We start from the raw sequence: 21306 nt of genomic DNA, 5'->3' as shown, positions 1-21306 counted from the left end.
GAGGGGTCTATATGATAGAAAATACCCAAAAGTGACACCATTCTAAAGACTGCACCCCTTAAGGTGCTCAAAACCACATTCAAGAAGTTTATTAACCCTTTAGGTGCATCACAGGAATTTTTTGAATATTTAAAAAAAAAATGAACATTTAACTTTTTTTCACAAAAAAAATACTTCAGGTTCAATTTTTTTTATTTTACCAAGGGTAACAGGAGAAATTGGACTGCAAAATTTATTGTGCAATTTGTCCTGAGTACGCTGATACCTGATATGTGGGGGGGAACCACTGTTTCGGCGAATGGCTGAGCTCAGAAGGGAAGGAGCGCCGTTTGACTTTTTCAATACAAAATTGGCTGGAATTCCGATTGGACGCCATGTCACGTTTGGAGAGCCCCTGATGTATCTAAACAGTGGAAACCCCCCCCAAGTGACCCCATTTTGGAAACTAGACCCCCCAAGGAATTTATCTAGATATGTGGTGAGAACTTTGAACCCACAAGGGCTTCACAGAAGTTTATAACGTACAGCGGTACAAATAAAAAATCATATTTTTTCCACAAAAATGATCTTTTCACCCCCAATTTTTATTTTCCCAAGGGTAACAGGACCTAAAAGTTATTGTGCAATTTGTCGTGAGTACGCTGATATCCTATATGTGGGTGTAAACCACTATTTGGGCGCATGGCAGAGCTCGGAAGGAAAGCAGCGCCATTTGACGTTTTTGGCTGGAATTGAGATCGGACACCATGTCGCGATTAGAAAGCCCCTGATGTACCAAAACAGTGGAAACCCCCCACAAATGACATCATTTTGGAAACTAGACCCCCCAAGGAACTTATCTAGGTGTGTGGTGAGAACTTTGAACCCCCAAGGGCTTCACAGAAGTTTATAACATACAGCCGTACAATTCAAAAATCATATTTTTTCCACAAAAATGATCTTTTCACCCTCAATTCTTATTTTTCCAAGGGTAACAGGACCCTAAATGTTATTGTGCAATTTGTCCAGAGTACGTTGATACCCCATATGTGGGGGTAGACCACTATTTGGGCGCATGGCAGAGCTCGGAAGGGAAGCAGCGCCATTTGACGTTTTTTGGCTGGAATTGAGATCGGACACCGTGTCGCGTTTGGAGAGCCCCTGATGTACCAAAACAGTGGAAACCCCCCACAAATGACACCATTTTGGAAACTAGACCCCCCAAGGAACGTATCTAGATGTGTGGTGAGCACTTTGACCCCTTTAGTGCGTCACAGAAGTTTATAACGCCCGGGCGTGAAAATAAAAAAATCGTATTTTTTCCACAAACATGATCTTTTAGTCACCAATTTTTTAATTTTCCCAAGGGTACCAGGAGAAATTGGACCCCAAAAGTTGTTGTCCATTTTGTCCTGAGTACGCTGATACCCCATATGTGGGAGAAAACTACTGTATGGGCATACGTCAGGTCTCGGAAGGGAAGTAGTGACGTTTTGGAATGCAGACTTTGATGGAATGGTCTGCGGGTGTCATGTTGCTTTTGGAGAGCCCCTGATGTACCTAAACAGTGGAAACCCCCCACAAGTGACCCCATTTTGGAAACTAGACCCCTAAGGAACTTATCTAGTTGTGTGGTGAGCACTTTGAACCCCCAAGGGCTTCACAGAAGTTTATAACGCCCGGGTGTGAAAATAAAAAAATCGTATTTTTTCCACAAACATGATCAATTAGTCCCCAATTTTTTTATTTTCCCAAGGGTAACAGGAGAAATTGGACCCCAAAAGTTGTTGTCCAATTTGTCCTGAGTACGCTGATACCCCATATGTGGGAGAAAACTACTGTATGGACACACATCGGGTCTCGGAAGGGAAGTAGTGACGTTTTGGAATGCAGACTTTGATGGAATGGTCTGCGGGTGTCATGTGCGTTTGGAGAGCCCCTGATGTACCTAAACTATTGAAACTAATCCACAAGTGACCCCATTTTGGAAACTAGACCCCCCATGGAACTTATCTAGATGTGTGGTGAGCACTTTGAACCCCCAAGTGCTTCACAGAAGTTTATAACGCCCGGGCGTGAAAATAAAAAAATCATTTTTTTCCACAAAAATGATATTTTTGCCCCCAATTTTTTATTTTCCTAAGGGTAACAGGAGAAATTGGACCCTAAAAGTTGTTTTGCAATTTGTCCTGAGTAGGCTGATACCCCATATGTGGGGGTAAAACACTGTTTGGGCGCATGGCAGAGCTTGGAAGGGAAGGAGCACCATTTGACTTTTTCAACTCCAGAATTGGCTGGAATTGAGATCAGACACCCTAACCCCAACCATAACCCCAACACACCCCTAACCCTAATCTCAGCCCTAACCCTAGCCCTAACCCTAGCCCTAGCCCTAATGGGAAAATGGAAATAAATACAATTTCTTTTAATTTTATTATTTTTCCCTAACTAAGGGGGTGATAACGGGGGGGTTTGATTTACTATTTATGGCTGGTTTTATGTTTGGCAGCTGTCATACGCTAAAAGACGCTTTTTATTGTAAAAATAGTTTTTGCATCACCACATATTGAGAGCTTTAATTTTTCCCTGTTTTGACCCACCGAGTCATGTGAGGTCTTATTTTTTGCGGGACAAGTTGTCGTTTTTATTGGTACCATTTTCGGGCATGTGACATTTTTTGATCGCTTTTTATTCCGATTTTTGGGACGCAGAATGAACAAAAACCAGCGTTTCATGAATTTCTTTTGGGGGGGTGCGTTTACACCGTTCCGCGTGCGATAAAATTGATAAAGCGGCTTTATTCTTCGGGTCAGTACGGCTACAGCGATACCTCATTTCGGTCGTTTTTTTATGTTTTGTCGGTTTTATGCAATGAAAACTATTTTATATAAAAAATTATTATTTTTACATCGCTTTATTCTGCGAGCTATAACTTTTTTATTTGATCACTGATGATGCTGTATGGTGGCTCATTTTTTGCGGGAAAAAATGACGTTTTCAGCGGTACCATGGATATTTATATGCGTCTTTTTGATCGTGCGTTATTGCACTTTTTGTTCGGCACTATGATAATAAATCATTATTTTTTGCTTCGTTTTTTTATTTTTATTTTTTAAGGGGTTCGCTAAAGGGGTTAACTAATGATATTGTTTTATAGAGCAGGTCGTTATGGACGCGACGATACCAAATATGTGTACTTTTATTGTTTTGGTTTTTTTTATTTCCAAAAAATGAATTTATTGGGGGAATATTTTTTTTTTCTTCTAATTTATTTGGCGATTTTTAAAAAAAATTATTTTAACACTTTTTTTTTATTTTTTTATTTTAACTTTATTACATTGTCCCAGGTGGGACATCACTGTCCTGTGACAGATCGCTGATCGCTGATCTGTCACATCACAGATCACTGTGACAGATCAGCGATCTGTCACAGGCAGTGCAGCAGGCTTCCTCGTGCCTGCGCTTTGCAGGCACTGAGGAAACCGGCTCCCTGCAGGCCCCCGTCGCCATCTTTGATTCGGGGGCCTGCAGGGAAGGAGCCCCCGGCAGCAGTGCTGCACATTGCGCTGCCGTGGGGGGCTCCGGGAAGCACGGAGGGAGCCCCCTCCCTGCCGATGCTTCCCTTTAACCCCCGGTACACCGCGATCGTGTTTGATCGCGGTGTGCAAGTGGTTAACGTGTCGGGGTGGTCCGTGACCGCCCCTGACACATTGTGCCGGGTGTCAGCTGTGATATTCAGCTGACACCCGGCCGCGATAAGCGGCGCTCACCACGTGGGCGCCGCTGATCGCTATGACGTACTATCCCGTCCCTGGGAATTAAGTCCCAGGGCACATGGACGGGATACTACGTCATATGGGATTAAGGGGTTAATTATTTATTTAAATAATTAAAAAACAGCATGGGGACCCCTCTATTCTTCAGAACCATCCTTGATGAAGCAGACAGCTGAGGGCTGCAGCCCCCAGCTGTAAGTTTCGTCTGGTTGGTTTACAAACAGAGGGGGACCCCACGTCAGGTTTTCATTCATTCTGCTCTCCTTATCGCTGTTGCCGGCAGAGCAGGAGAGAATGACAGCGGCGTTCAGCACCAGCCGCCAGGAACAGCGCTTACTGTAGCGCTTCTTCCCCAGCAAAGGTCCTTGAGCACAGAGGACAGTGTGAACTGTTCTCCGTGTGCACGTGTTCAGCATTTTTGCGGACCGTCCACTCCCACGAACACTGACATGTCTTCGTGTTTTTCACACGGACGTGTGTCTGTGAAAACACGCTGACATGTGCAGAGACACATTCATTTTAATGTATCTACGTGTGTCAGTGTCTGACGTGTGAAACCGGCCTAAGAGACATTTCAGGTTTGATAACTCAAGATAAAAAAGTTTCCTGAAGTGTCTTTTGCTTGAAAAATGGAAATGAAAAAGTCTCCGAAAAATTTCTCAAAGTGTATATGCACATGAAGTGTGCATATACCCAAAGGAGAGTTTCCTGAAGCAATTTCCACTAGAAAATTACGTGCACATACTATTAAAAGGATTTTAGGAAGTACAAATATAACTGCTTTAGTAAGGCTCACAAATTATTCTTCTTAAATTGTGTTAATTGTAAAAAAATTTTATACCACATAAGTTACATAATTGTGCGGAATAAAAGTTACATTTAAAACCAGCTGCTTACAAATGAATATACTCACTGGATACAGAGAAGGATGAAGACCACTTGCCCAGTGACTGGGACTGCACTCCATTAGCATAGAACGCATGGTAATTTTGATTTCCAGGAAGCCGACGTAGCGACACTGTTCCACCGTTGCTGCCTATAACCCCCCTAGAAAAAGCAAAAGTTAGTCTTATTAAATTTTATGTATTGTTCAACTGTCAGATAATTTTCTTCAAGAGGAAATAGAAATTAATTTTGAACACCATGGCCATTGGTAGATTTTTTTTTCCAATATTTCTATACCTATTAGCTAAATTAGATTACTTGTGTCTTTTTCATTGCATTTTTTGTTAGTTTTTTTTACATGAGTTTTTATCAGGGTTTTTTTTGTCATGTTTTAAATAAAACTGCTTTGTTTTTGATACTTCCTGGTATTTAACTTTCACAAAACCTTATCGATGCAGTCATGTGCAGATTGCCTGCATTTTTTAGTGCATTTCCGCAGCTGTAACGCACAAAAAACTGTGTTTTTTACCTGTGTATTTTCCGCATGTGATGCAATTCTATGGGGAAATCCGCACATAAAACTCATTGTACCCGCTAGAGAAATGGATATGTTGTGGATTTGAAAATGACCCAAAAGTCAGTTTAAGCCTCATAAAAAAGCCAAGTTGGCAGGAGATTTCTATAAATTCCATTTGTAGTAGGGCCCAGTTTGGGGGGTGGTCCACTGCTTACCGCGCACAGATGACACAGAGACGAGACGGAGGCAGAATTTCGGGTACCACAGGTCCGAGTTTATTGGCCGTCCGTCTGACGACCATAACAATACACCGCAGCACCTTTACAGCTCTCCGTATTCAGGCCCGGGTACCTGCACCTTCCTTCTGTCGTAGTGACGTTCCTCGCGGCTCTTTCACTGGGGCTGCCCTAGGCCTATCTACCGCCAGCGCTTCACCAGTCCGAGGTCGTCGTCAATTTGGTACCCCCGGGGCCTCGTCTATTCTGCGGCTCTTCGTGTCGGGGCCACCCCCCTGACTTCTTTTCTCCTCAGTCCCCTGGTCGAGCTCTCCTCTACTGTTCATTCTCCTTCACTGTATCTTCTCCTTCTGAGCTCCTCCCAGGACTGGAACCATCTGGAACCCTCTCCTGTCCTATTTATCTCCCACCTCGGGAAATCCCCTCCTGGGTTCCTGTCTCCCCACCCCCCATGACTAAGCATTTTCGTAACCTTAAGCTGCTGTCAAGTCCTGTTCTCACGCTCCCTCCTGCCATCTTGTGGTCAAACTTAGATACTGCACTTCTTTTCCGTTTTCCCCAGCTGTTCCCTTTTGTCATTACAAACATCCATCTACAGTGCACCAACTGTCCCTTCTCCCTACAGACAAATCCGTCCATCAGGTCACCTTCCCTACACTCCCCCTTCCTTTGTCTATTGCCGTCCTCGACAATCGTATTCCCTACCTTCGTCATCCTGAAGCTTTTCCACTGTCTGTTGTTGGACCGGTTGTTGGCCAAACCCGCCATACGCGGGGGGCCGAACTAAACCGGGAGCACCATGCTCCGAGCAGCCTACCGCTAATCGCCGGCGTGCACGCCACATGACAACTTCTTTCAGGTTGGGCTAGGTCCACCCGGACTACTCTACGGCGTGTACCTCGCACTACTCTCCCCTTCTGTCACCCTCAACTGTCCGGAACGCTATGACCGAGGCCTTACGCCTACCAGGTCATAGTCAGCGTCCGCCTATACTTCTGGGGAGTCCGTGATATCAGGGACCTGACTGAAGGACCACTGTCTGGTTCAATACCTTTAATCTCTATGTCCTTTAATTTAAAAAAGTCATGGTCTGATGATTCCGCGGGGAGGCTCCCTGAAGATTCCTTTGATGGCTGTTCCAGCGGGGCCCGTAGTCGCTCCTCTTCTCCGACCGATGTCCGGGTATTGTCAGTGGCTCCCAGGGGCAGGTCTCCCGATGAGACTCGATCTCCTGACGCCACCGCCATTCCAAGTGTCCGAGACCACGGCAGCTGCAGCGTCGCATTCCGTGCGGACTTTACATTAGTATTTGTAATACTGAACGTATGAACTTGGCCTGACAAAGAGACCGAGTACAGATATTGAATAAAAACAGCTGGAGTAACATTTTTGGTGTAGAAAGAGAAAGCACACCCGCATTTGATTAATTTGATGGAGTGGGGTATAGACACACCCTTGCCTTGCCTCTTCCCCAGCTCTGTCTATTTTAGTGAAGCTGTTCCAAAGTTGCGTGAAATTGCCAAAATTTGCAATTTTTTTGTGCAACTGTGCAAATAATGTGGCTATTATGACACTTTTGTGGCTCAAAAGCTTTACTGAATTATTATTATTATCATCTATATAGCACCATTGATTACATGGCGCTGTACAAGAGAAGGGGTTACATACAAATAACTGAATGAACACTAATCAGATTTCCAGTAGAAACTGCTTCAATAAATGCGCCACCTTTGGTGAATTTTTGGAGGAGTTTTTGTTTTGTTTCCTGAAGTGTCTAATGAAGTGCTTTTGAGCTTTTGAAGTGTTTGAGGGTTTTTTTTTCCTGAAGCCCTTTTTGCAGCAAATCGATTAGTTAATGCCTAGTTTGGAGTGTTTTCCAGCAGTAGAGAAGTGACATGCACTTTTTTCCCCACTAGGTGTTTTTCAAAGCCTGAGGCAGAAAAAACGCAATAAAAAAACTGAACATAACAGCAAAGTAGTTTTATTTTAGAAATGAATAGAAAGAGCCAAGCTATTTTGAAACAGACCTGCTCCAATTTAACTCTTCAAAAAAACTCTCCTTGCACATAATTTTGCAATTACTTTTGACGATTTCAAAGCGGCTGATGAATTTTTACTAACTTTTCATGCTCAACATAATTATTTATGTAAAATAAATAAATTAGTTACGCTTAAACATTTTTAGCGCTACATTTTTCTCAAAAGAAACTTCTGAGTAGGAAACTAACATATTGTATAATATCAGTAGTCTTAAGACGAAATAGCCAATGTATACAACATACCGGTGAATTGCGGCTCCACATATGCTGGATATTGCGGCATAAATTGCATTTCCATATACAGAGAGTTGCTGCTCGGTGCACCCTGGGGGACATTGTACTTGGGCAGATTCACTTTTTAAATCCATTCCTCTCATAGAGCAGGTTACTGGCACCGGAGCTGAAAGTAACATTGACATGTTATAAACTTGGTCATACATCAGAACTTGAGATGAGCCAATCTTGACAGAAATGTTTGGTGTTTGTACTGGACAGTGAGTGTTTGGGCCCTCTCTTTTCTTTTCTTACCAGTTCCGGGTAACCATATTTTCAATGGGGTTCGGGTTCTGGTACCCGAACTGAACTTTCTAAAAAGTTTGACTCAGGTACCAAAACCCGTAGGTAGCTTAGTAGAGGGAGGAAACACAAAGAGTTCAATTTTGAAGAGATTAAGTTTCAGGTAGAGGGAGGACATGATGTTGGAGACAGCAGACAGACCATCACTCATTATATTAAAGTGTGGGTGGTAACACTGAGAAGGTATATAATACTTGGGCCTCCTGGGTTATATTTAGAGAATTGCCGGAATTGGATTCTTGGTTGTTGGATCCAGACGGTGGGTCATATGAGTCTGTCTACGGGATGGGATCACATCTTCTACCCTACTCCTTGAAACTCCCACCTCCCCCCTTTTTTTTTTCCTATCCTTTCTTCTTTCCCTTTTTCTTCTCTATCTTCTATTCTTTCACAGACCTAGAATCTTAGTCTAGGTACCTTCTTATTTAAAATTTAATTCAACTATAGACAAAGTTGTACTGATATTAATTGCCTACATGAACAAGCACTTCAGGCGATCATTCATAATTTGTTTCATATGTATGATTTTCTAGGGCAAAACAGTCATAGTTGTTATATAATTCTTTTTTGTTTGTGATAGTAGAAGCGGTATGTTCTTTTCTCTGTTAATAATGATTGACATATATAAATACCTCAATAAACTTGATTTATATAAAGTGTGGGTGATGTCAGGTGAAGAGGTGTATAGTTGGGTGTCTTCAACATAGAGATAATACTGGAAACCAAATCTACTGATTGTATTTCTAATAGGGGCAGTATATAAGGAGAAGAGATCCTAAAACTGAGCCTTGAGGAACCCAGATAGAAGGGGGAAGATTAGAGGAAGAAGAGTCGTCAAAAGATACTGTGAATGAGCAATTAGAAATATAGGAGGAGAACCAGGAGATAACAATGTCTTTGAGGCAGATAGAACGGAGCATGGTGAGGAGGATCTGGTGATCCACAGTGTCAAATGCTACAGAGAGATCCAGGAGAATCAGCAGAGAGTAGTGATCATTGGATTTTGCTGTTAATAGGTCATTAGAGAATTTAGTAAGAGCAGTTTCAGTAGAGGGTGAAAGGTGGCAACCATATTGTAAAGGGTAGAGACAGGAATTATCTGTGAGATGGAGGGTAAGACAAGACTGCACCAAGCATTCTAGATGTTTAAAGATAAAGGGAACATTGGAGACCAGTCTGTAGTTTGCAACATAGTTCTGGTCCAGCGATGGCTTTTTAAGCAAAGGGGTTATGATGGCATGTTTGAAAGGAGAAAGAAAGATACTAGAAGAAAGAGGTTAAATATTTTAGTTTGGTGGCTACTGACAGCTGGTGAGAGGGATTGAAGGAGACGTGAGGGAATAGGGTCAATGGTGCAAGTTGTAGGGTGAGAAGAATGCGAGGAGCATGGCCACTACTTCTTCTGTGACCGGCTCAAAGATGGAAAGAGAACTTGTGGGTGAGAATGGGATCCAGGCTCTGAGGGGATTGTGTGAAAATGACTTGACAGACGTGATTGATTTTTTGTAGAAAAACCCTTTAGATAAGTAGGGCTGTTATTATGCCCATTAGAGCTTGTGCAAGTGACCGGTTTTCTCGTAATGAGTGCTACAACTTTGTGTTTTTCACGGATAGCCCTCATACCTTTGATATTGTTTAGAGCTGTGCACATGTCAGATTTTTTTCTTGGACTGAGTGGTCTGCTGAAAAAAATCGGAGGCATGTCCAATTTTGATCCAAATGTCAAATCAAAATTGGCAATGTAAATCCATGAAAAAAACAGTTCCGCACTTGGATGACATCCAAATGCAGTTAGATTTTCACTGACTGACAGAATGGAGAATATTTTTTTCTCTCTACATCTGAGAAAATTGATGTCACTCTGATCAGAATAATCAAAACGTTTTTCTCGGATGTGGAGACATCAGTCGTGTGAACCTACCCTTATAGCAGTTAATTCTTAAAGGGAACCTGTCAGGTCCCCCATGCCCTCCAACCAAGCAGCATTCATCTATGTAGGACTAAATTTCCTGCCTAACCAGCCCTGTATAATGTTGTTCAGGGAAAATGAGGTTTAATAAAAGCATTTATTGTTAGTTTCCCCAAACTAGTCAGCCCTCTTTCCATGTTATCTTGCCCATGTGGACGTGATAACATACTGTAATTTGCAGGAGCCAATCTTGCACATCTATGCAGCCCATTTTGGCAGCCTACCTGCGTCTCTGTAGTCGGGTGTCCGCTTCCTGACTTCAGAGGCGCAGTGCACATGACCGGAAGTGCAGAAGTCGGCTCACATACATGGTGAAAAACAGCAGGGCTCAGCAGGAACAAGAATCAGCTGGCACAATGATGTTAGTGAAGAAAGCTGTGCAATGCACGAGATTTTCAGGAGCTGGCGATCACATTGGGTCTTGCAAATTACTGTATGTTATCACGCTCACAGTGGCATGATAACATGGAAAGAGGGCCGACTAGTCAGGGTCAATTAATGCCCCATCGACTAGTCAAATACCTAATTAGCGTAGCAAATGGGAACATTATAAATGCTTTTTTAACCCTCATTTTCACCGAATAATGTTATACAGGGCTGGTTAGGCAGATAATTTAGTCCTACATAGGTGAATGCTGCTGGATTAGAGGACAGGGCATAGGGGACCTGACAGGTTCCCTTTAATGATAACTGAGTGTTTTGCGTGGCTGGTCTTTGACAATCCAAAAGCAACGAATGTAGTGGCAGTTATCAGGTTCGATAGGGGTCCCAGCACTTGGACTTCCAGCAATCGAGAAGTTGTTCCTTATTCCAATATAAGGGTTCGCTCACACCGCTGTATAAATCTGATGAGTGTTATCGGAGTTTTTATAGGATATCTCTCGGACCATTCATTGGTTATTCACTGGGGTAATGCTGGTGACCAATTTTTCTTCACTGACAGAATCTGTCTGTGAAATAAATCATAGCATCCTTTGATTTCACCCAGTATAGCATTGATTCTTATGGATACATTCCAATTCTATAAGATGGGAAACTGTAAAAGTGAGAAAAAATCGTCCCACTTTTCTGAATGAAAATTGGACGTTTTTTTTTACGCTCTTGTGAACCTGGGATAAGGGATAACGTCCAAACTTAAAGCATTGTGCACACGATGCAGATTTCCAGCGGATTTTACTGTGCAGAAACGCTGCATATCCACATTGTGATGTACAGTAGCATGTTAATCAATAGAAAAAGAAAAACGCTGTGCAGACGCTGCGGATTTTTCCGCGTGGTTTTCTTGTGGTTCAAAATATGCAGCATGTCACTTCTTTTGTGCGGTTTTCCACCTGCTCCATTCTCCAAATCCGCAGGGGGAAATCGCACAAAAACTGCAAGAAATCCGCAGGAAAAATGCAGGTCATTTGACCTGCGGATTTCTTCAATTCTGCGCGGAAAAATCCGCAGGGCAAAAAAGTACGTGTGCACTCAGCCTTAGAATACCCTTTTAAAATTCTCTCCAGTAAGATCATTTCAGCCAGGTAAAAATGTAACAATGTATGATAAACCTGAATAATAGCAAAGGGAATCAGCACTTACTTCCACTGCAGAGAGTGAATACATGAAAGTAGCAGAGCTATGTGCCCCAAAGGCAGGTATTTTAATAAAAACAATAACAAAAAGTATTAAAAACACAATGTGTATTGGCTGTGAACAGTGTTCATCAGGTGTCTACCCCGAATAATAAAACATGGCCAAATGTAGAACAATGCATTGATGCTTAGCTGATAGCATGAAGCTACAAAACATCATATATCAGTACTGAATGGAAACTAATTCCCATTACATACATTATAATCTGGTTGTCATGATCCAGTGTTGGATCTGGCGGTATTAAAAGCACAAAGTGAACTTTTTTTACTTTGGTTGAGTTCAAAGGTGTTTTGACTGTCCCCGGTGGTGGTTAGCGGTATCGCACCATAGGTTTAGGTTAATGTTCACTTAATTAGGGATCAGGTGTGACTCCCTATAAAGGTGTGCTTAGGGGGTTCACTCACCGCTGGTGATATTTCTTTCTGAGTTGTTGGAGAGCCTGGTGGAAGGATGGAGCGGGATAGGAGTCCTGCGCAGTCAGCCAGAGAGGATGAGTGCCAGCTAATGGTGTCTGCAGGAAGGACTGGCATGGCTTGGTGGAGTCGCAGTTTGTGGTGTCGGCGGGAAGTGCGGGCATGGCTTGGAGGAGTGGCGACTTGGAAGAGAGTTGCACTCAGCATGCTCTACTTGGTTGCTGAGAACTGGACTCGAGCATGCTTGGATTCTTGGCAGAGGCTGGACTCATCTTGGGACTCTGTGTACTGGACTGCTGCAAGTGGTGATGGACTCTGCTCCCAGGCTGTGTACTGGACTGCTGCAAGTGGTGATGGACTCTGCTCCCAGGCTGCACGATGGTGACGGATCCAGTTATGTGATGGATCAGGGTGGAGGAGAAGATGCACACAGGTGGTGGGCTCTGTTGCTAGGAGCGCACGCAACAGAGCAAAGATAAGTGGTGGTTTCCCTGTATTGTCTCTTTCCTCATGTGTGTTGTTAGTGCAGTGGTGGGATTAGTCTCCGCACCGACCTATTCCCTAGTGAGGGTTTAGGCTCAGGGCGAGCAAGGGCGTTAAGGTACGCGTGCGGCGACAGGTGCGGAGCCTGTTTAGGGAATGTGAGGAGTGTAGGGACACTGGCTCAGGGGAGTGCAGGAGGTCTCCATTTCTCCATTCCCTATCGCAGGGCCCACCATTGTTAAAGTTACCCAGGTTCCCCCCTTATTTAAATGCGCCTTACTGGAGGCGGTGTTTCCAGATATGTATGCATGGCGTGTAATACCTAAATCCGCCAGGTGGAGGCGGCGTATCCACCTGCACGCTTTACTATTTAAATTCGCCCCACTGGAGGCGGTGTATCCAGGGTCACGTGTGTTATGAGTTCGCCTTGCAACATCATCTGCGTCCTGACATACGTGACCATGACACTGGTCTTGATCATAAGGCCTTACAACAGCAACACATACACAACATCCACGTAAATCATATTATAGTGTATTAATAAATATGTAAAGCTGTCACATTGATAATGCAGTCCAATATCAGGCAGCATGCTTTAGAGGGGGGAGCTGGACAGATTGGTATATAGTGTTTTATAGTATTGTGGGAACATATTCCGTATAACCTGAGTTTTATTAGTTAAATCTCATGGGTAGGGATAAACGGACCCATGGAAGTTCGGGTTTCTGTAATCGACCTGAACTGTATTCCAAAGTTCAATTTGGATACCAAAACTGTACCCGATCTTGCACCAGAACCATTTTGAAAACAAGGGGGACCCGAACTTTTGAACCAGAAAAATCACTTTCTCTGCAAAAGACATCCCCCAGAACTCCAAACATTGAAATGGACTTCCGGTGAAAGTCTGTGTTCGGCGTTTAGCACTGAATTGTAGCTGTCCGGTACTTTAAAGTTCGGGTCTGCTCATCCCTACTCATGTGCTGTGTAGTCAAGTGGGTGGTCCTAATCTGTGATTAACAGCCTTCCTACTATAAGAGATAGGCCGGGGTCACACTAACCGACGCAAAATACGGTCCGTAGTTTACATGCGTAATACGGATGACAGACCCCTAAACAGTGCTCCGTATGTCATCCGTAAGCAAGGTGTGGTTGTGTATTTTGCGCATGTCAGCATCCGTATGTAATCCGTACGCCATCTGTATGCTGAGATTTTCTCGCAGGCTTGCAAAATGGACATATAACGGAGCCCTATGACAGGGTTTCTAACAGAAAAGAAAGAATAGATATAGACACATAGAATGCATATAAATATATATACACACAAGTCATTGAGACAAATATATATTCAATTGCCGACTTCTGTCAAATCATTCCGCAACCCGACATGAAATGACACATGGTTTACATTCAGCAAACCATTTCATTTCATGTTTTTTTATATGTCCCTGACATAATTAGATGAGGGTTTGTGTGCAAAATTTGGGAGGTGTAGTTGTTATTTTAAGGGGTTTATTCGTTGTAAAAAAATGCGTGGGCGGAGAGGTAAGGATATTGGTGATTTTTTATGTTTTTTATTTTGCAGGTCATGGTTTTTTGGGATTACCAAACTAATAAAAATTTGTCAAAAACTTGGGGTATTTATTTCATTAAATGACTTTTTAATTAATGTCTGTGTGTGGTTTTTAACCCTTAGTATAGGGTTAATAATGGATCGGTGTCTTATTGACACCTCTCCATTATTAATCGGCTTAACGTCACCTTACAATCGAATGGTGACATTAACCCTTTTTCATATTAACCCATTCGCCACCGCTACAGACCAATGGGAATAGAGAGGATAAGTGCCAGAATTGGCACATCTTAAAGATGCGCCATTTCTGGGGTGTCTGGGGGCAGATTTTTGTAGCGGGGGGGCCAAAAACAATGGTCCCTTTCATGGCTATTAAAATCTGCCCTCACTCACCTGCTTAACCTCTCTGGTTGACAAATTACAGCGGAAGCCCACGCATTTTTTTTACAACGAATTAACCCCTTAAAATAACAACTACACCTCCCAAATTTTGCACACAAACCCTCATCTAATTATTAGTCAGGGACATATAAAAAAAACATGAAATGAAATGGTTTACTGAATGTAAACCATGTATCATTTCATGTCGGGTTGGGGAATGATTTGACAGAAGCCGACAATTGAATTAGCGGCTATTCTGCTATGAAGAACTCTGTGAAATATAAATATGTATATGTTTGTCACAATGGCATTTATGTATATGTGTGTGTATGTATGTGTGTGTATATATATATATATATATATATATATATATATATATTTCGTTTCTTTATTAAACCTGTCAGTGTGAGTTTACTGTATCGTGCACTGAATTGCCAGCTTTTCTAAAAGACACCGGGTGCGTATTTCTCGCAAGTCACATGTGTGGTCCGTGTGTAATCCGTATTTTTTGTGCACCCATAGACTTGCATTGGCGTACTACGGCCGTAGTACGCTGACAATCGCAGCATGCTGCGAGTGGCACGGACCGTAGAATACGGATGAGAAATATACGGCTGATGGGAGCTGCCCCATAGAGAATCATTGGTCCGTGTGTAATGCGTGCTTTTAACATCTCTCACTCGTCCGTATTCCTCTCTAGAGTGACCCCGGCCATAGAGGGATAATGTCATGCTCTATTTGGGACCACTGAGAGGCACAGAATAAGTAGAGATTAAATGAATAAAACACAGTTTATAACGAATCTTTATCAATATACAAAACAAATTCACATTACTGTAGCATCCATATAAGACACTGTAGCCTGTACAACTCTGTGTATTTTATTAATAATCCATTAAAGGGGTTATCCAGCTTTGGTAAACCCCCCTGTCTCCCATTGCTTTTTTGTATAAAAATCAAAACTAAACTTTCTCTACTCACCCTCCCCAGGTCCAGCATTGAGTCTCTGCCGCTGCTAGTTATTGTTACTGTTTACAGTGCTGGTGTCAAGCTGGCAGCGCTGCAGCCAAACAGTGAGCTCTGAGCAGCTCGTTCCGGGCTGTTGAGCTCACTGATTGGCTGCAGTGCTTTCAGCGTATTATCAATGCTGCAGACAATAACAGACATCTGGAGTAGAGACTCAGTGCTAGACCACGGGAGAGGGAGCACAGAAGAGTTTTCTTTTATAAAAGAAACCTGCGGAATAGGACAATAAATCACCTTTAATATTAAATTAAAGAGACCATTAAAATTATCAATAGAACTGAGGGTCAACGGGATGATCTAATATTCTAGTGGGTGGGAGTCTTGTGGAGGATGTTCAAGGAGACATGTATCTTAATGGATTTCTGGGCTCAGTTTCTCAGCATGTTAATAAGGTTCATGGACCTCTGCTACATGGGTTCATAATGAGACTGTGCCTGGGTCTGCAAATATATACACTGAATCGCAAATTCGGAATGGCATCCAGTGATTTTGCATTGTTCTGTGCTTCGCCTCTATGAACATTTCTAATTTCTTACAGGCCACACTTTCAGGCACTGTGATTTCTGGCCTCTTTTTTTATTGTATTTTCTGTTAAATCCATTTTGCTTGTAGGATCATATGTTCTGCTCCATAACCACGTGTTCCAGACACGCAAAGAACCAGTAAATGTTACAAGTATTTTTATGGACGCAATGATGCAACTGTCTAGTGATTTTCATTGTTCTTGATCACAGTCTTTCTGTCCTACGTGAAGGTGCGGTCGGGATGGTTCATATTTCTTGCTACACGGTTGTCATTTCGTTAAATATGGGTTTGAGTATTTGACAAGAAGAAAATATCTTCAGTCGCCAATTTTCCGTGAACCAGGAATCAGATACTTGTATAAAGGGGCCTCTACACAAAACCACAAATACAGGCGCAGTTAGACTCGTACTCGCCACTCAGTGCGAGTAGCTCCCACTTAAAACATTGCAGGGACTAATTTGATTATTTGTGGAGGCCATAGCAAAGGCCTGAATGGTGGCAACAGTTTAATGGTCTTCCCTTAGGCCACGTTCACATGTTCAATATTTGGTCAGCATTTTACCTCAGTATTTGTAAGTCAAATCCAAGAATGGTTGATAAATACAGAAGTGGTAACGTGTTTCTATCATACTTTTCCTCTGATTGTTCCACTCCTGGATTTGGCTTACAAATACTGAGGTAAAAAACTCACCAATACCTTGTCTCAATGATTTTTAGGCAAATGTTCAATTAAGCCACCTACACACATTGAGTGTTTAGTGAGTTTTTTACCTCAGTATTTGTAAGCCAAAACCAGGAGTGGAACGGTCAGAGGAAAAGCATAATAGAAACACGTCACCACTTCTGCATTAATCACCCACTCCTCTCCTGGATTTGGCTTAAAAATCCTAAGGTAAAAAAAGGCACCAAATACTCAATGTGTGTACGTGGCCTCAATGATTTTAGGGCAAATGTTCAATTATGCCACATACACACGTTGAGTGTTTGGTCAGTATTTTACCTCAGTATTTGTAAGCCAAAAGCAGGAACAATCAGAGGAAAAGTATAATAGAAACACATCACCTTCACCACTTCTGTACTTATCACCCGATCCTGGTTCTGGCTTCCAAATACAGAGGTAAGGCTGGTTTCACACTAGCGTTCGATCGGGCGCACGCGAAATGTTCCCCTATCTTTAACATGGTGATCGCAGGGTCTTGCGAATGTACGCGCTCTTCAGCGTTTAGCATGCGCTGCGCATTTTACAGGTGTGTGCCCAGACGCGCCGTACGCTACATGTTGCATTTTTTTTTTCCGGCGGCATCGTTAAAAAAAACCGCTCGTGCACGTGTGCGCTCGATGTGTGCACAAAAATAGCATTACAGTCTATGTGGTCGCTGACGAGTGCTTGGCACCGCACACATCAGCGCCTTGTGCGCGCACACGATTTGAGTAAACAATGCCTAGACACTTGTCTAGAACTCCCCCTAAACAAGCAACATTGTTTTGGAGGAGTGTACATAAAAGAAGGTGTCTTCAGGGTCACACAATTACTCTACAGACAGCCATGCAGAGACCAGACAAGCATTCTACAAGAGCCTTCTACCTGTGGATTCAAGCTTCAGGAGCCAAAATGTGAGTATTCTTAAAAATAATGTCTGTGTGTCCTGTAAAATTTATTATGTACTAATGTATTTTTTGTTTTCTTTTCAGCATGTCTTCTTCTGGCTCAATGTATTCGCCATCTCGGCAAGAACTGGCCCAAGCTGATCGTGAGGTGAGAATCTTGCTGCCTTTTGGTAAGTATAGCTGCCTCTAGAAATGTGTTTTAATTTTTTCTTTCTTTACAGGCATCGGACACGGGCAGTGAAGATGGAGTGCAGGAGCGGTCTGAGCGGCAGCGGTCTGAGCGGGAGCTGTCTGAGAGGCAGCGGTCTGAGTGGGAGCGTTTTGAGCAGGAGCGGTCTGAGGATTCTGAGCGGGAGCAGCGTAGTCAAGTCGTGGCGAGGAGACGCAATGTGAGTGTGTGTGTATATATATATATATATATATATATATATATATATATATATATATATATATATATATATATATATATATATTATGTGTTTTTTTTTTTTTTTCTGTCTTTCTTTCTTTTGCTTCTTTTCTGTTTCTTTTTGTATCTTTTCCATACTTCTATACATTCTATATTTTTTTTTTTTTTCTAGGTTCCACAGCGGGATGACGAAGTCTACATCGACAACGAGCACCTCATCCACCTCGTTGAGGAGCGCATCCCGTTGTGGGACAGCCGTGACCAGCAGTACAAAGACACAGTGGTGACCCGGCAGCTCTGGAATGAGGTGGCCGCAGCGCTGATGGATGGCTGGGACAGCGCCTCTGCAGCTTCAAAAAGGGCGTTTAGTAAGTATAAAGATGCTCTGTGATACAGCATTTATTTTTGGACCTGATGGTGCTGATGTGTTTTTTGCAAGATATATTCTAGCATTAAACACACCAATGCCTGGTGGAAAACTGTGATTGATTTGTGTCGTCAACTGCTGCATTGTTTTGTGGACCTGACGGGGCTGATGTGTTTTTTGCAAGATATATTCTTGCATTAAACACACCAATGCCTGGTGGAAAACTGTGATTGATTTGTGTCTTCAACTGGACCTGACGGTGGTGGTGTTTTATTGGTGCTGCAGCAGTGACTGTTTTCAAAGTTCAATCAGGTGTGTGTGGTGAGAATGACGTTAAAATAGTGCATTTTTAATTTTTTTTTTTTTTTTTTTTTTTTTTTTTTTTTTTTACCAACAGTGCAAAAAATCCACACACGTTGGCGCTCGATGAAGGACCACTTCAACACTGATGTTCGTGCTGAGGGACAGGTTCGGAGTGGTTCTGCGGCAAGGCGCAGAAGAAAGTACCGCTACCATCGCGAGTTGGCTTTCCTGAGACCGGTCCTTGCCAGCAGAGCGTAAGTTTTTTTTTTTTTTTTGGGGTTTGTTATTACTATGTGCTTTTCTACTCACCAACACTCAACGTGTGCATATGGTCTTACATGTTACAGATCCCTTTAATAGAATAATGGAAAAACAGATGGATTAAAAAATCTAGCAAAATCGATATGTAGCCCAAGGGCGACATAAGCAAAGTCCACAAATTTTGATAGAGGGCTATAAAATATAAACATTCAGGCTATGTGCACACGCTGCGGATTCACCTGCGGGTTTTTCCACGCAGATCCGCAGGTAAAACCGCAGGTAAAGTGACCTGCGGTTTTCCTGCGGATTAACCTGTGGTTTTGCCCTGTGGTTTCACACCTCTACTATGTTAAAGGTGTGAAACCGCTGCGGAATCCGCCCAAACAATTGACATGCTGCGGTTTGTAAACCGCAGCAAATCCGGGCGGAAAAAACTGCAGCGTGAGCACAGTGGATTTGAAATGCCATAGGGTTACATGGTACTGTACCATGTCTGCGGAAGTGCTGCGTTTCCGCAGGGCCAAAAATGCTGCGGAAACGCAGCAGAATCCGCAGCGTGTGCACATAGCCTAAGGGCCCGAATCATCAAGCAGGCTCAACCAGAAATATGGCATAAAACTGCTTGAAATGTCATTTTTGCGCCATTCATATTTCAGCAAAAATTTTGCAACTTTTGGTGATTTACATTGGTTCCAGCCAGTTCCAACAACTATTTAAAAAGTGGGTAGAGTATAACTAGGAGGGGGTCTTACATGGATCTTTATATACATTGATATATCTTGAATGCACATAGGTACTTGTCATCATGTCCTTGTTATCAACTTTTCACCCCACCTGAAAGAGGTTAGGCTAGTTTCACATTTGCGTCTTTGTGCGCAGCGCAACGTGCGCAAGTAGAAACGCATGCAAAAACGCACATGCGTTTTTGCATGCGTTTGCGTTTTTTATACGCATGCGTTTTAACAAGTTTCTAGACATGTTTACTCTTAATACGCAAATGGTGAATAGGAGTCTTCTGATTCACCCCTTTATAAGAAAACTGTTAACGATTTGAGAAGGAAATAAAATACAAATTGCATGGCGATTTGATATTTTTTCCTCGCTACTGAGTGATGCCATATATTTCTTCTTTATATTATCTGGAAAAACATATGTCATTAATGCAAAAAAAAATAATTGGGGTTTGTTTTACAAAGCTAAACGCTTCAGAGCATTTTTTGTGTCATAACTGTGACAATATTCGCTATAAAATAAAAAAAAAAAAAATTAGATTAATATGATCTAAGTGTGATTCCATCATTTTTTGCCTGGGCTGTAATATTTACTTTCAAGTCTACTTACTTGAATGGTAATAAACTGTAATTCCAAACACCAAATATCGAATATTTCCTTTGAAAAAATGGCAAATTTTAACCCACTTCCTCTCTCTTGCCCAGATGAATTTTACATTGATAGGTTGTCTTTCAGAGCGGATACAGATTGTTTTCATTTATTTTTCTTCTTTTCTCTGTGCTGCTGCTTTTTTAAGTGACATGTCTCCTGCAGTGAACTCTCTAATGAAAGCTACTGGCAAAGAAAGAACCCAGCACTGTTTTCTATATTTATACATTCCTTTTTTCTTTAAAAAAAATAAAAAATAAAAAAATAAATACACACTGGATAAAATTACATCCTTTTGTAGCCTGAAAAAAAAATCTGTCCTGATGGTATTGGAAGGAAGAATTTTCATCCTTACAATTAGAGATGAGCAGATTGATCTGCGAAGGGTCGGATTCTAAACAAGTTTCCTGAAATCCATGGTTCCATTCAAATTTGAACATTCTGCGTTTCTATTCATGAGGATTGTCAAAAAAAAAAAAAAGAATACCCAGCATTTGTACAGTAGCGCCAGCTTCCCCATAATGGCCAACAGAAATCTGATCACGTGGTGTAGCACAGCCAATCAGAAGGGCTATCACAGGCAGTATAAAACATAGGAGCCGGACAAAGAACGCCATGTTATGTTTGTACAGTGTAGGGATAGGAGCGTTCAGAGCACACAGGTTAGAGATAGATAGGCCCAATAAGATAGTGGTGTATACTACGACAGTGCTGATGTGCCTAATTGAAAGTTGGAGAGATAGTCTCAGTCTGTGAATAGAAATCCAAGAGTCAAGTAATATACAGTGAACTGTTGTAGCATCTCATCAACACTCAGTGTGTGACTGTAAAGTATTACATCTGTTATATAGCTCTGCAATAGCACCTTAATTGTTTTTTGTTTTTTTTTCACACAGTGACAGAAATCAATGGTAGTCAGGGTTGGTCTGGCCTGGTGGGGTATCGGGGAAATACCCGCTGGGTCCTTG

At 42.3% G+C, this 21306-nt stretch overlaps 1 protein-coding gene across 4 annotated transcripts in view; it reads right to left on the bottom strand.

Annotated features, from left to right (window-relative positions):
* The window catches only part of COCH (cochlin), a 189165-nt gene that overhangs the window by 37427 nt on the left and 130432 nt on the right, over window positions 1-21306 (bottom strand). For all 4 annotated transcript variants that reach the window (XM_073577804.1, XM_073577806.1, XM_073577803.1 and 1 more), the window contains exons 4-5: window positions 7676-7832; window positions 4669-4802 (exon numbers count right to left, since the gene is read on the bottom strand). In XM_073577804.1, coding sequence (XP_073433905.1) covers window positions 4669-4802; window positions 7676-7832 — 291 coding nt within the window. The remainder of the gene's footprint in view (window positions 1-4668; window positions 4803-7675; window positions 7833-21306) is intronic.

This window comes from Dendrobates tinctorius, unplaced genomic scaffold, assembly GCF_039654945.1.
Source record: "Dendrobates tinctorius isolate UK_male_01 unplaced genomic scaffold, ASM3965494v1 ptg000057l, whole genome shotgun sequence".
Lineage (NCBI taxonomy): Eukaryota > Metazoa > Chordata > Amphibia > Anura > Dendrobatidae > Dendrobates > Dendrobates tinctorius.
Note: the sequence above shows the minus strand (reverse complement) of the source record. Positions and strands in the feature narration are given on the sequence as shown.